The sequence below is a fragment of the Naegleria lovaniensis genome (genome assembly GCF_003324165.1).
Source record: "Naegleria lovaniensis strain ATCC 30569 chromosome Unknown tig013, whole genome shotgun sequence".
Classification (NCBI taxonomy): Eukaryota; Heterolobosea; class Eutetramitea; order Acrasida; family Naegleriidae; genus Naegleria; species Naegleria lovaniensis.
Window position 1 is genome coordinate 39,741 of NW_025407836.1, and position 13,528 is coordinate 53,268.

At 37.4% G+C, this 13,528-nt stretch overlaps 7 protein-coding genes across 7 annotated transcripts; 4 read left to right on the forward strand and 3 right to left on the reverse strand.

Moving 5' to 3' along the window:
* Positions 1-74: 74 nt before the first annotated feature.
* Positions 75-1,780, reverse strand: C9374_001832 (uncharacterized protein; the record flags this gene model as incomplete). The annotated part of the gene is made up of 2 exons (XM_044691183.1): positions 75-1,555; positions 1,732-1,780. 2 exons carry the CDS (start codon positions 1,778-1,780, stop codon positions 75-77), a joined length of 1,530 nt encoding a protein of 509 aa, XP_044550789.1.
* A 459-nt stretch (positions 1,781-2,239) lies between these two features.
* Positions 2,240-3,988, forward strand: C9374_001833 (uncharacterized protein; the record flags this gene model as incomplete). Its single annotated transcript, XM_044691184.1, has 1 exon — positions 2,240-3,988. One exon carries the CDS (start codon positions 2,240-2,242, stop codon positions 3,986-3,988), a length of 1,749 nt encoding a protein of 582 aa, XP_044550790.1.
* Positions 3,989-4,340: 352 nt separating this feature from the next.
* On the reverse strand, positions 4,341-5,153 carry C9374_001834 (uncharacterized protein; the record flags this gene model as incomplete). The annotated part of the gene is made up of 1 exon (XM_044691185.1): positions 4,341-5,153. The coding sequence occupies one exon, from the start codon at positions 5,151-5,153 to the stop codon at positions 4,341-4,343; it is 813 nt and encodes a 270-aa protein (XP_044550791.1).
* Positions 5,154-5,404: 251 nt separating this feature from the next.
* Positions 5,405-6,802, reverse strand: C9374_001835 (uncharacterized protein; the record flags this gene model as incomplete). Its single annotated transcript, XM_044691186.1, has 3 exons — positions 5,405-5,594; positions 5,730-6,169; positions 6,395-6,802. 3 exons carry the CDS (start codon positions 6,800-6,802, stop codon positions 5,405-5,407), a joined length of 1,038 nt encoding a protein of 345 aa, XP_044550792.1.
* Positions 6,803-7,283: 481 nt separating this feature from the next.
* Positions 7,284-8,459, forward strand: C9374_001836 (uncharacterized protein; the record flags this gene model as incomplete). Its single annotated transcript, XM_044691187.1, has 1 exon — positions 7,284-8,459. The coding sequence occupies one exon, from the start codon at positions 7,284-7,286 to the stop codon at positions 8,457-8,459; it is 1,176 nt and encodes a 391-aa protein (XP_044550793.1).
* A 1,282-nt stretch (positions 8,460-9,741) lies between these two features.
* Positions 9,742-11,493, forward strand: C9374_001837 (uncharacterized protein; the record flags this gene model as incomplete). The annotated part of the gene is made up of 1 exon (XM_044691188.1): positions 9,742-11,493. One exon carries the CDS (start codon positions 9,742-9,744, stop codon positions 11,491-11,493), a length of 1,752 nt encoding a protein of 583 aa, XP_044550794.1.
* Positions 11,494-11,677: 184 nt separating this feature from the next.
* On the forward strand, positions 11,678-13,483 carry C9374_001838 (uncharacterized protein; the record flags this gene model as incomplete). The annotated part of the gene is made up of 1 exon (XM_044691189.1): positions 11,678-13,483. The coding sequence occupies one exon, from the start codon at positions 11,678-11,680 to the stop codon at positions 13,481-13,483; it is 1,806 nt and encodes a 601-aa protein (XP_044550795.1).
* Positions 13,484-13,528: the final 45 nt, after the last annotated feature.

The window sequence follows — 13,528 nt, forward strand, 5'->3', positions numbered from 1 at the left end:
TTGAGAGAAGCACGCTTGATAAATGCACGCACCAATTCGAATAAAAATAATATTAAATAATACAATTAGCTCATTTACTTGTATTGCTTCATAAATTTGGCGTGGAAATTAGCCATTCTGTCAACAACTCCCTCAATTTGTTCCTCACTTGGAAGAATGGTAGTTCTAAAGTGATGAGTACCTGGTTTTTGTTGGAAACCTGATCCAGGAACAACGCAAATACCAGTTTGCTCGAGCAATTCCAAAACATACATCAAGTCAGGAGCCATACCCAACTCCTTAGCCTTGTGGATGGCCTTCTCTGGCAAGGTAATTTGTGGGAATGCATACATGGCACCTTCCACTGGTTGACAACTGACGCCTTCCAAACTGTTCAACATCTTGACCAACTTTTCAGCTCTTCGTTTCAAGCTATTCAAGATGGCATCTCTTTCCTTGACATATTCATCGTAGGAAGCTTCTCCTGGAGCAGGTGGACGGACCATTAAATCAACCATAATTTGTCCATCAGCATTTGGACACAAATTCACGCTACTAATCTTGTAAAGTTCTTCCTTAACAGCAGCATCAACAGCTTCACCCAATTGGAAGTAGCCACCTCTTCGTCCACATTCACCAGTGAACCCCTTAGAAACACTGTGGAAGCTAATCATTTCCAATTGTTTTTCAACTCCCATTTCATATGCAATCTTGTTAAAGCTATAGAATGGTTTCTTTCCATTGGTATAATTATTTTCTTGATAGACTTCATCTGCCAACAAGACCACTCCCTTCTTGATACAAAATTGAATCACTTGTTCCATGTGTGACCTTTCCAAGACTTGTCCTGTTGGATTTCCAGGGTTGATAATTACCAAAGCTCGTACGTGTTGTCCCTTCTTGACTGCTGCTTCATAGGCTCTCTCCAATTCTGGCATGGTTAATCCCCATCCACTCTCTTCCTCCAAATAGTAAGGAACTTGAGAACCTCCACACAAATCAATCGTAGCCGAATACAATGGATATTGAGGAATTGGAATCATGATACCATCGTGTTCATTTCGGATCAAAGTTTTCAAACACAATTGAACACCAGGAGAGGCTCCATCTGTTAGGAAGATTCTCTCGGTGTGGATGGTTCCCTTCTTGAGTCCATCTCTCTTCTCAATGAATTCAGCAACATCGGCACGAACAAATTCATAGCCTTGGGAGTGAGTGTAGGCACCTGTCGATTTGGAATCAATGTTGGACAAGATTCTCTCGGCTCGTTCTAATACGTCCCGATTCACCATTTGGCTCAAGAGTTCCTTCTTGGATGAATCCTCTAACCAATGGGAAGCAGTCAGCAATGAGAGGACATTACGATGGAAAGTTAAAGGCTTTTGCTTCAATTGTTGTGGATTACCAATATTACAATAGACAATATCTTGGAAAGCAAAGGCAGATGGATTGGTCTTTAATTCATGCTCAATTTGATTGGCACGAATCACGACCTTACCACGGACGGCATAGGACGTCTTGAGAATGTTTGGATTGATACTTTGAGTAGTTAAGACTTTTTTGATTCCTTGCATTTCTATGGAGAAAGGGATCATGGTGATGGGATTTGGTCCAAATTCAAAAAGAAGAAACATGATCATGAGGAGATGTGAACAATAGAATAATATTATTGTGTTTTCGAACAACCCGACAAATGCACCATGGTGATAGAAACAAATTAATAATAACACGCTCTTCCACACAAAAACTTACCTAATGATGATTTGAGTTCGGACGATGATGATGAATCATTGGAATTCATTGATGATGAATTTCAAAGCACGAATGATTTTTTCGAAAATGTAACAGTTTCAAATATAGATGAATCCAATTAGGTAGAGAATCATCATTCGAAATTCATCATGACAAGAAGTAACGTAGGATGATGAATTCAATCAAATCAAAAGAAGGAATGTAACGTTGGACACGGATCGGATTGCACCACGATCATCATGATGAATTACGAACCTTGCAGAGAGCTTGTATGAATTTTTTCGCAACAGAAATCACACTTCAAAAGTTTCAATCCGACACGCAGTTTACAAAACCAGATCCAAAGTCAAAACTCTTTCCACTTGAAATCTTACTACATTGAAAGAACAAGTAGGCAATCTTATCAATGCAAAGCCGCAAGATATGGGTTTTGAAGGCGACAAGGCTAGATCAATTATTTTTGGCGCCTTGAATCCTTAAAAAAAAATCAATTAAGAAACTGAACAAAATGCAAAGTGAGCGTTGCAGCGGCTCGGAGAGGCTTTATATTAGTTTGGAGGATGTATCGTTTGAAGAGGCTTCCAAAACAGACATCTCGTTCAGCATGGAAGATGAATTGAGACTGTCTCCCATCCCACATGCAGAGAAAGATATAACGTTCCAAATTGATCCTAAAGTCGGGCATGATGAGGATATGGATCAAGATGAGAGAAGTTTCCAAAGTGATGAGTTTGAAAGTGATTGTAGCTTTCATTCCACTTCTGAAACTAGTCGGTCCGAGGAAGAAGAGAAAAACCCATGTCAGTGTTTTGAAGTAGCCTCCAACACCTATTTTCCAATACTTTCAAATTACATTGGTTCTTTTGGCAATCTCATGTCATGGGGTGAACGTTCGGCTTGCAAACCACATAATCAGGCTTCTCAATTTGAAAGGATGTTTTCAGGTGAAGAGATTAAGGAAAACTTGATGCAGATTTTAACTGGCTTTATCACCAACGAACCTTTTTGTGTGGATGGTTACACGGATGAAGAAAGGAAGTTATACGGTGGTCAAATGTTGGGTTACACCCAAAGGGTTTTGGATTCCTTTGGATATAATTTAGTAAGGGAGTTGGCCTCTTATATTCAAATACCAATGAAAATGAATCTTCAAACATCAGTAGAAAGCATAGCTTCAGTTAGCTCTGTTAAAAGCGACGAGAGTGATGTATATACGTTTCTTGATGAATGTTTTTTGAGCAGATTTAAAAAGTTCTCTCATGACAAATTTGTCTTTGATAAGGCAGAAGATTTAAAACCATTTTATGCAAAGATCTCAGAGTCTCTGAAGGACAAGGAGAAGATTCCTTTCCGAATTACCAACTATCTAAGAGAATACATTCACAATAATGCAACGATTCTTGTCTCATATTTGAAGCATTGTGTTGAGAATAGAGTGAATATTGACACCAATTTGAGATGTATAAACGATTTTAGAAGTAGCTGGGAGAGAAGAAACACATGGATTTCTTCAGAAAACCACTTGGAAGTGATTCATTTACAATGGATAACAGGAATGCTTGTTGATTTCGGACTGAATGTAAAGAAAAATTGTAAAGTGACTCCAAGTGCAGGAATTTCAAGAATGGATTCCCAGTATTGTCAACCAGATGTTTGTGTTGAAGAGAAGGCAATTTGTATGGAATACAAGCTTGAGAATGTGATTGAATTTTTGCCAGACATCAGAAAAGTCTGTATTCTTCCCATAGTACTCATGAAGGAACACAATTTGAAAACAGGAATGGGACTTTTGGCTGATCGCAAACATGCATATGTCTTTTTCATTCAGAAAAATAAGAAGTTTAACAAGGTCTTAGAATGGGAGTATTGTCAGTGTTTCGATTTGGAAGATTTGGGAGAGAGATGTTTATTGTTTGTGGTGCTGATAACATGGTTGGTCAATGAATGTGACGACAATGAATTCATCCTCAAAGAATGTGATGATTTGAATGAATTGGCCGAGACCTGGAATGAAGGAAAGACATCACACAACGAAAATGCATCAAACAGAGAAACAAATCAATCATCTCAAGAATCTTCAAATAGATTTATTCCAAATGCACCATCTTCAAAAAATCAATCAAGCAACATGAACTCACACAACAATTCACAACAACGCAAACTCATCATGTTGCAAAGAAAGACCAAAGAGAGGTCCAAAATAATTTTAAATGATGTTTCACATTTTGCAAGAATGAAGGAGCATTCTTATCACTAAAAGAATACTTTGTACAGTTACTCAAAGCTTGTGGACAACCTGCTGAATTGATGTAAATTCTTAAGGGTATGAATAAAATGCGAAAACAAACATTGACATTTCTTGTTATTCAATCCAATTAAGCTTTTATGCACTGTGTACTTTACAAGAGTCCTTAGATTAAAATCACCATCAATCCTTAATAAATGAAAAAAAATCAGAATGTTCAAATGCAACTCAAGACAGGCGAATCAATGTCTTCTATATCATACTCCTTGATAACTTTGTAAAATTCTTGTCAACATTTCCAACTAAAATGTAATCTCTATGGTTTATTCACCTCATTTCAACATTTTCCGAAAACACAATCGTTTTACATATAATGTTGTTGTTGCATCAAGGGTTGATCCAATTTCTCATCACTCTGTGTAGTAGGTTGTGTGTAATACATTGGAGTTGTGGTTGTTGCAGTGGTTGGTGGTTGATAAGGCATGGCTTGTTGTTGATATCCGGCTTGTCCAAATGCCATGATGGGTTGTTGAGGTTGTCCCACCACTGGAACCATCACCATGCCAGCATTTCCACCGCTCACAAAGAGAGCAATGGATGGAATGCTGATTAAATGCTTATAAGTAATTACAGTCGTGTATCGATTGCCCATAATCACACTCGTATTATAATTCAACACAAATTGAACTCCCATTCTCATGTACTTGTTTTGGTTTTCGGATTGAAGGAAATTATGCAAATCAGCCTTGCACTGAGCATGGCGCTTGACTATTAATTGTCTTCTCCGAATGGACCACATGGTAATTCCAATGATGACAAATACATAGAGCATGGGGAAGGCGATCCAAACCCACCATCCGTTATTATATTGTCCATTATCGGCATAGGCTAGAAAGTAGATCAACAAGGGAACAGCAGTTAAGAGCATGGTAGCAACCATAATAATTCCAAATACAGCTAAAAAAGTACGGAGAGGACGAGTCTGAATATGAGACATATGCTCTCGCATGATTTGACTCGCACGGGCAATGGTTTCCGAGAATTGTTGAGGACTCACACGATTCTCCAACACGATAGGATACATGTCTTCAAATTTTTCGAGGAGAGTATCATACGTGATGACATAGTTGGCATTCATGGAAGGAGCGTAGGTATTCGCTTGAGGTGTGTAGAGCATGGGATGAGGGAAAAAGTAATGGCCAAGGGTGCGGTGAAAACGGGTGAATGTGTTGATATTTTTTTTTGAACCGATTTTCGTTGATTTGAAATTCGTGAAATGAGTTGGAAACGAGTACTCGGAGATCACAAAAGCTCCATTCAAATAACAATCTACTTGATGAAACTGAACCATCTTTAATTCCGATTTTTACAGTAACGTTGAAACCACCTTGTTGATTGAATGAGTTGTGCTTTAATCATGGAACATTTTTACTTATTTGTGGTTGGTAATACGAGAATGCTTTCTTGTGTGATCTTGTACTTTTCATAAGTGTACCAAGCAACACCAACCAAGGTAAGGGTGACACCCAACAAGTTCTTTGCAGAGACAATGTCTGTGAAGAGCATGATACCTCCAATGAAAACAAGTACGGTCTTAAAGTAACCCACAACGTTGACACTGTGTATGAATGGTCCATGAAAAGAATTGATCCACAAATGACATCAATCATTTGAGGGATAATACATTCAGTATGATATTACAGATCATATATTGTCTGTTGGTACTGCAACGTTTTTGTTATTTCAAACTTACCTTAAAGGTGAGGTCTTTCCAGCAACTAAAAAGAAGCTAACATTTACAAAGAATGCAGTGACACAACTGAAAATAATCCAGAAAAGATTATTAGTATCTCTGAAATCATATTCTGGCAATACTTCCATGTCATCAAAGAAAGGAATGGTGACGGATAAAATTACAGCACTCATGATCGATTGATAGAGCAAAATTTGAAGAGAATTGGCCTTCAACTCTTTTTGCTTTTCAGTTCCATAAATTGTGTACATTGAGTTTGTCAACACAGCTAACACGGCCATGACCGTTCCGTAATAATTCATTTCTAAATCTGTAAAGACTGTAATAAATGTACCAACACAAACTGGAATCAAAGGAAATAATATTCTTCTGTCTGGAGTTTTTCGGTAGAAGAAGTATTCGATGAGAATGATGCAAGGAGTACACATAATTTTCATGACCTGTTGAATTATTTTCGGAAAATTTAAATATTGGACAGCGTTGACGATGTATTGTACAATTTCAAGGGTGTTTTATGAATGGTGAAATCAAACAAGACGAGTAGTAATGGTCAATCACATGGTCAACCCAAAAAGATCATCAAAAAGGTGTCCACAAATGTTGAAAAATAATTTGATAACGCACGTTATCAATGGTTCGTCATCATTCATGAATCAACTACTCACCTGATAAAACGACACGCTATTATAGGCCAAACTGATATTATTGAAAACAACATATCCACAAAAGGCCAAACTAATCGGAAGGACCTTCAACAAGGGTAATCTCTTTGGTTGAAAAACTCCCAATACAGCAGTTAACCCAGTAAATACAAAACAAAATACAAAGTGAAAAACCGTGAGTGTGGTTCCCAAACCAACAAAACCCAAATTTTGAAACAAGTGCTTGTTGATAAAAATGGTTCCGACCGAAGCAGCAATATTCAAAGTAATGGAACCAATAACTCCCATCATACTTGGTGGAGGAGGATTTAATGATGCCGATGCTGATGATGGGTTTGATATTGGCGATGATGATGAGGAAGTGGTGGTCATCATTCCATCACCAATACCTCGTTGGTTGATTTGGCTCATTTTTTACTTTCCTTTTGAGAAGAACAGAGCAAAAATGTTTCTCTGAAAATTAACAAAAGCTCGCTGTTTTATTGAGAGTGTAATCTTTGGAAAATTGTTGAGAGCTGCAATGATACAAATCCTCCTCAACTACAGGAATGGCGTTGGCCTTAAAATGATTGGAAGAGACGTTGTTCTCTTTCTTTCCAATTTTATTCACTGAACAATATCGCAAAGAAACAGGCTCTCTTTACTCGCTCGTTGGAAACTTGGACAAAACGGCTATTGGAAAGCAGTGCCGACTCTTATTGCATCTCAGCAAGAGAACGTTGTGGAAATTTGTTTGAACTAATTCAATTTCGACAAATCCATACTTGTTCAGACTTACCTCAACTGGTGAGATGTCATCCATTCATGTTGTATTCTGTCATACAGGAACAGAATATATCTCCGTCGCAAGTACTAGTGTTGAATGCAGTTACTACAACACAACATTGAGAAAATGTCATCGTCATCAACACTAACTGCCTCCCTTCTCCACTTGCAACAAAAAACAGCAACAACATCCTCCTCCACTTCTTCTTCACATCATTGTCAACCAGTTGCAAACACTCGTGAACCACCAAATCCAACACTTGCGTCATGCACAAGTAACAATTTTGGTCAAGATAATAATAACAATTTCCAACAACAACAGATTGTCTCAGAGCAGCATCAGTTTTTCATTCATTCGTGCGAACCACTCATTGACCTACAACGAGAACCACAACAAACACAACATTCTAACAATACCAACAACGACATCAACAACAACATGATTGTACATGATCGTCCAACCATGTCCATCTCAACCAATAATTATACAAACGAATTTCATCAAGAAGAAAAGAACGGTTTTCCAAATATTTCCTACAACTCGGGCTCGGATGTCATAAATCTCAACGACCATGGTAATACAAGTAGTAGTCATAGCCACACACTCATTGCAGCAACCTCATCATCAACAACTCCATCAAATTCACTTTCCTTCTTTGAATTTTTGAACGATGATTCTTCTTCCGTGACGACTTCGAGTAGCCTTTCACCGTCGTCCAACAACACCGATGGCAGCAATCAAAACCATTCCGTTCCAGCAGTAGCAGCCCACACCCAACAGCAGCCACAGCACTCATCTCCTAGGACTCCGAGCACACCTTCCAGTTCTCGACCCAAATCTCTTTCCATTCTTTCCTCATCATCGACCACTACTACTTCATTCAACGGTTCTTCATCATCTACAGCAGCAACGAATATGATGGACCCCATAGGAAACGGTCATTCCCTCCATCACGAAAAAAATGTAGATAAGAGAAGAAGCTTGAAGAGACTGGCGAATCATTCCTCTTCTACATCGTCCTTATTTTCTTCTAGGGAAAATACACCACCACCACCATCTTCTCAGCAGCAACATCATTCTCAACAATTTCATTATTCGCCTCATAATATTCATTATTCATCCATGTATAGTCATCAACAATCGCCAAATGCAGGGCAATTTCCTCCCGTTGTTTCACTTCCCTTAACAAGGGACTATCCATTTCGAGCGAATAGTTCAACATCGCCCACAAGTTCTTCTGTAATGAATATTAGAGTTTATTCACCTCCCGAGACGAGGGCGAGAAATACGAAGGCGAAATGAGAAATTTTTGGCAAATTTTGTCTGTTCTTTTCCAAAGCTATCTTTGCTCTTCCATCAAATTTCAAAGAATCATCAAAAAAAATGCTTCGTCTTGTTGTATTTGTGAAATTCTTTCAAATTCTTTCAAATTTGTTCGGATTCTGTTAAATTCTTTTAAATTCCATCGGATTTTATGGGCAAGACATTTCAAAGTCTTTATTACTATATCTCGTCCAATTTAAGTTGCAAAAAGCACCAACAACTACCCATCGCATATGAGCAATGCGTAATACTTCAGTTTTGCTTTGGGTTGCAATAATGGCGAACCAAGTATTTGATTAAGTGAGAACCTTTACAGAAAAAAATATTAGACTCGGTTTGACCTTTTTTTTCCTTAATGTAAAGGGTTCCCTTACAAACAGCGCCACACTTTGAAGAAGAGTCAACATTTTTACAACCACTACACATAACGTCTTCAATAGCATTCTCTTCATCAGATTCTCCATCAAGAATTGATTGCTTTGAATCATTGGTTGAAATGACCTCATCATTGATTTTGTCAATCATTTCAGCCAATCTTTTATTCTCAGTGTTGTCCAGAGCATGAGATTTCTTGCATAGTATTAGTGTTCGATATTTTCCGACGTAAATTTTGGGGAATCCTTTGGCAGCCGTACAGATGGTGCAACAAATACATTCTTTACCGCTAAGTTTATCAGGATGAAGCTTTGGAGAGACATCTTCACTGAAAGTCCCTAAGGATTGTATTTGAGACATTGATCCCAATGTTGCTGGAGCCGTTACAGACCTTCTTTTATGGGGAGTGGTTGAATTTTGTATTTTGTGGAGAAAATCACCATCATGTGTCTTTGTTCCTTTTCATGTCAAACATGTGCACAGTGGAATCTCTTCATTGGCAACACATGACTGATGATAGCATTTGGGAATGTGACGATTGAACGTTAATGCATCAATGTTGGTGTTGCAAATAGGACAATTTTTCTCCATGGTGTGCTGCTGTTTTTTTATCTGTTTTTGACTGAGGATTCCGTTTGCTTCTTCACGTTTTATGAATTTCCGTTCAAATTTTCGGAATTTTGCAAAACTGATTGGAAATACCGAGAAAGAGGCTGAAGCATTCGGAAAGCATGGGAAAGTTATGAATTGTCTAAAATTTTCTGGTGTTTTTGCAATTTCCTTCGTATTTCTTTCCCATACCCCCGGAGATGATGAAGACAGTGTTAGCAATCAATCATCGCAACACAAAACGAACAGAAGTTCCTTCTCATCTCTCAATTCATCAATGATCTTTGAAGATGACAATATTTATGATTTCACATGTGGTATTGCGGGAAGATCTATTCACTTGATTCATCTCTTACTGCATCCAACAACAAAAACTCTTTTCAAAGACTATTGTGAAAAAATTAGAGTGTTGGAATTATTTGATTGTTTGGAATCGATTCGATTGTATTACGTTGCAATTGATACATTTAAAAGTGAGGCTCACAAGAAAAAAATAGATGACTTGAGAATTACATTGAATTTGAACAATAGTTCGATATCCGTCGACGATTTAATGGTTTCTGGAATGGCTTCGTCAAATGGTGACAAACGAAAACAAGATACAAAAAAAAAGAGAGTATCACTTTCTTCGTCGAATTCCAAAACATTTAAATCAAAACGACAGTCAGTTGCGCTGTTGTTCAACAATAATAATTTATTGGAGGCATTACAACAAAAGTTGAACTCAGATATGGGCCTCGATTCATATTCTCAATCCCTGTCAGGGCTATTTACATTGGGAGGAAGCGAGAGAGATCAAATTCACATAGAGGATATTTCAAAAGAAGGTAGAGAAAGTCTAAAACAAAAAGCTGAAGCAATATTTAATGAATTCCTCTCACCTCAATCCACTCGAGAAATTAACGTTGATGCTTCCGTACGATCATCCATCCAAACATCCCTCAAGTCTCTCAAGAATTGTGAAAATGAGCATACATGCTCTCTCTTTGAAACGATCTTTGATGAGTTGCGAATTATCATTTTACGTCAACTCAAAACAGATGTATTGTTTAGATTTGAAAAATCTGATACCTGGCTCTCCTTCCTTTCAAATCCTGCTCACAAAGACATTGTCGCTCAAGTATTGGATTATTCGAATTCTGTGTGGAGTTCTAATAATTGTCATAGCGGGCAATGTTACACGAAATTTACCAAAAAGGAATTTGTTAGAGATTATGTCAATGTTGAAGATTTTAATTTTCTAAAGCAAGTGATCTTTTCATATCACGGAAGAAATTGGCAAACTCTAAAACCAACAACTACAGACTCTCCTTTCTCAATCTACTATAGCAAGGGTAAATATTATGTGGATCAAGAAGCATTAGGAATCAAATTTGGCTGCTTTAAAGAAACAGCCAATCTTCCATTCAGCGCCGAGGAAGTACTTTCAGCCATGCATTCAAAACTAGTTCAATCTGTATTGGATGAAACGTTAAATGTCGACGCTACGTTATTTTGTCTGAAAACAATTCCACATCGACATATGGAGGGTATTCTCCCAGGTAATGTCACCAAGTTGGCCATTGATTTACCCATTGTGTTGTCCAACCAGAGATGTTGTTATCAAGCGTTATCGATCATGTATGATCCTACTTCAGAGCGATACTATTCCATTAGTAAGCCCATTTTGTTCAATGAGAATTATACATTTTCGGAAAAGGATGTGCAAGGCATCGTCATTAATATGATGTGTGTAGAAAGAGTGACTGAAACTTCGTGTAAATATAGCAATGTCATTATTTCGAATTTTGGAGGAATTCTAAAGCACAAGGTCTTCAAGAAGGTACCACTGAAACGAGCAAAGAACGTTCAAGCCCTTCTTTTTGAGCAATTGAAGGAAAATAGAAATAATTTATTCAATACTGTCAGGGATGGCTATGAAGTTTGTTTGGATTTGTTAACACGATATTCGATCTGCTCCAACGTAGCAATTTCACAATTTCCAAAAAGCTTTGGCGAATTTCAAGAAAAGTTTTGTGGCTATTATTGATCATTGTAATCAAAAGATCTGTTCCAAATACATCATTCGAATAACATGAGCTCATAACTTCTTATATTTCATTCATACAACTAGTCAATGGGTGGATGGTTACACCGCGCTTATTAATTAAGGAACGACGATCCTTAAAAAAAATTATTAATAATAATAATTCCTCATTTCTAATAAGAACACCATGTCCACAGAGGGCGATGCAAGTTCTGAACTCTCCGAGAGCAAAGAGATTTTAAATCATTCTAGTACTGATACCAGTAGTAGTTGCGTTATTGAGGTTGATTCAGGAGATTTTAAGAAGGATTGGAACATTCACTCGAGTGAATCGGAGAAACAAGATGAATTAAAAGCAGGTACCATCATACAACAGTTGAATGAATTGGAAATCACACCTAAAGTGCATCATCCCCATGACGGGTGTAATGAGGACTTGAATCATGATGCTACTAGTCTCCATCCTAATGTTATTGAAAATGATCATTCCAACTCTGAAACAAGCCAAGCAGAGAATGCTCCAGAGAGTAGAATCCCTTGTACGTGCGTTAGGGTAGAAGACTCTAATACTTACTTTCCATTATTTTCAGAATTCATTGATTCTAACAGCCCACTGATGGCATGGGTGAACCATCTAGCCGATCATGTTCGTGAAAAGCCTTCTCAATTGGAAATGAAAATGTCCAAGGAAGAGATTAAGGTAAATTTATTGAACGCATATATGAGGGTTTTATCCGGCGAAACTTGTTGTGAGGAACGCTTTGACTATGCACAATGGCAGTTGCGAGCTTTTCAAATGAAGGAATACACTGAAAGAGTTTTAGAATTACTTGGATTTAATGTATCAACGGGATTATCATCTCACAGGCAAATGGCATTTAAAAAAGATTTTAATAATTCAAGATCATCCTTCCTTCCAACACGATCGAAAAGCGATGAGAGTGATGTATATACGTTTCTTGATGAATGTTTTTTGAGCAGATTTAAAAAGTTCTCTCATGACAAATTTGTCTTTGATAAGGCAGAAGATTTAAAACCATTTTATGCAAAGATCTCAGAGTCTCTGAAGGACAAGGAGAAGATTCCTTTCCGAATTACCAACTATCTAAGAGAATACATTCACAATAATGCAACGATTCTTGTCTCATATTTGAAGCATTGTGTTGAGAATAGAGTGAATATTGACACCAATTTGAGATGTATAAATGAATTTAGATATAGCTGGGAGAGAAGAAACACATGGATTTCTTCAGAAAACCACTTGGAAGTGATTCATTTGCAATGGATAACAGGAATGCTTGTCGATTTCGGACTGAATGTAAAGAAAAATTGTAAAGTGACACCAAGTGCAGGAATTTCAAGAATGGATTCCCAGTATTGTCAACCAGATGTTTGTGTTGAAGAGAAGGCAATTTGTATGGAATACAAGCTTGAGAATGTGACTGAATTTTTGCCAGACATCAGAAAAGTGTGTATTCTTCCCATAGTACTCATGAAGGAACACAATTTGAAAACAGGAATGGGACTTTTGGCTGATCGCAAACATGCATATGTCTTTTGTATTAAGAAACAGTTTAACATGGTCTTAGAATGGGAGTATTGTCAGTGTTTCGATTTGGAAGATTTGGGAGAGAGATGTTTATTGTTTGTGGTGCTGATAAAATGGTTGGCCAATGCATGTGAAGACAATGAATTCATCCTCAAAGAATGGGATGATTTGTATGAATTGGCCGAGACCTGGAATGAAGGAAAGACATCACACAACGAAAATGCATCAAACAAAAAAACAAACCAATCATCTCAAGAATCTTCAAATAGATTTGTTCCAAATGCACCACCTTCAAAAAATCAATCAAGCAACATGAACTCACACAACAATTCACAACAACGCAAACTCATCATGTTGCAAAGAAAGACCAAAGAGAGGTCCAAAATAATTTTAAATGATGTTTCACATTTTGTAAGAAGAAAAGAGTCTTGTGAAAAGTATTAGAGAACAACAAAACACTTAAGAACAATGAACTTGATCTTTCGAATA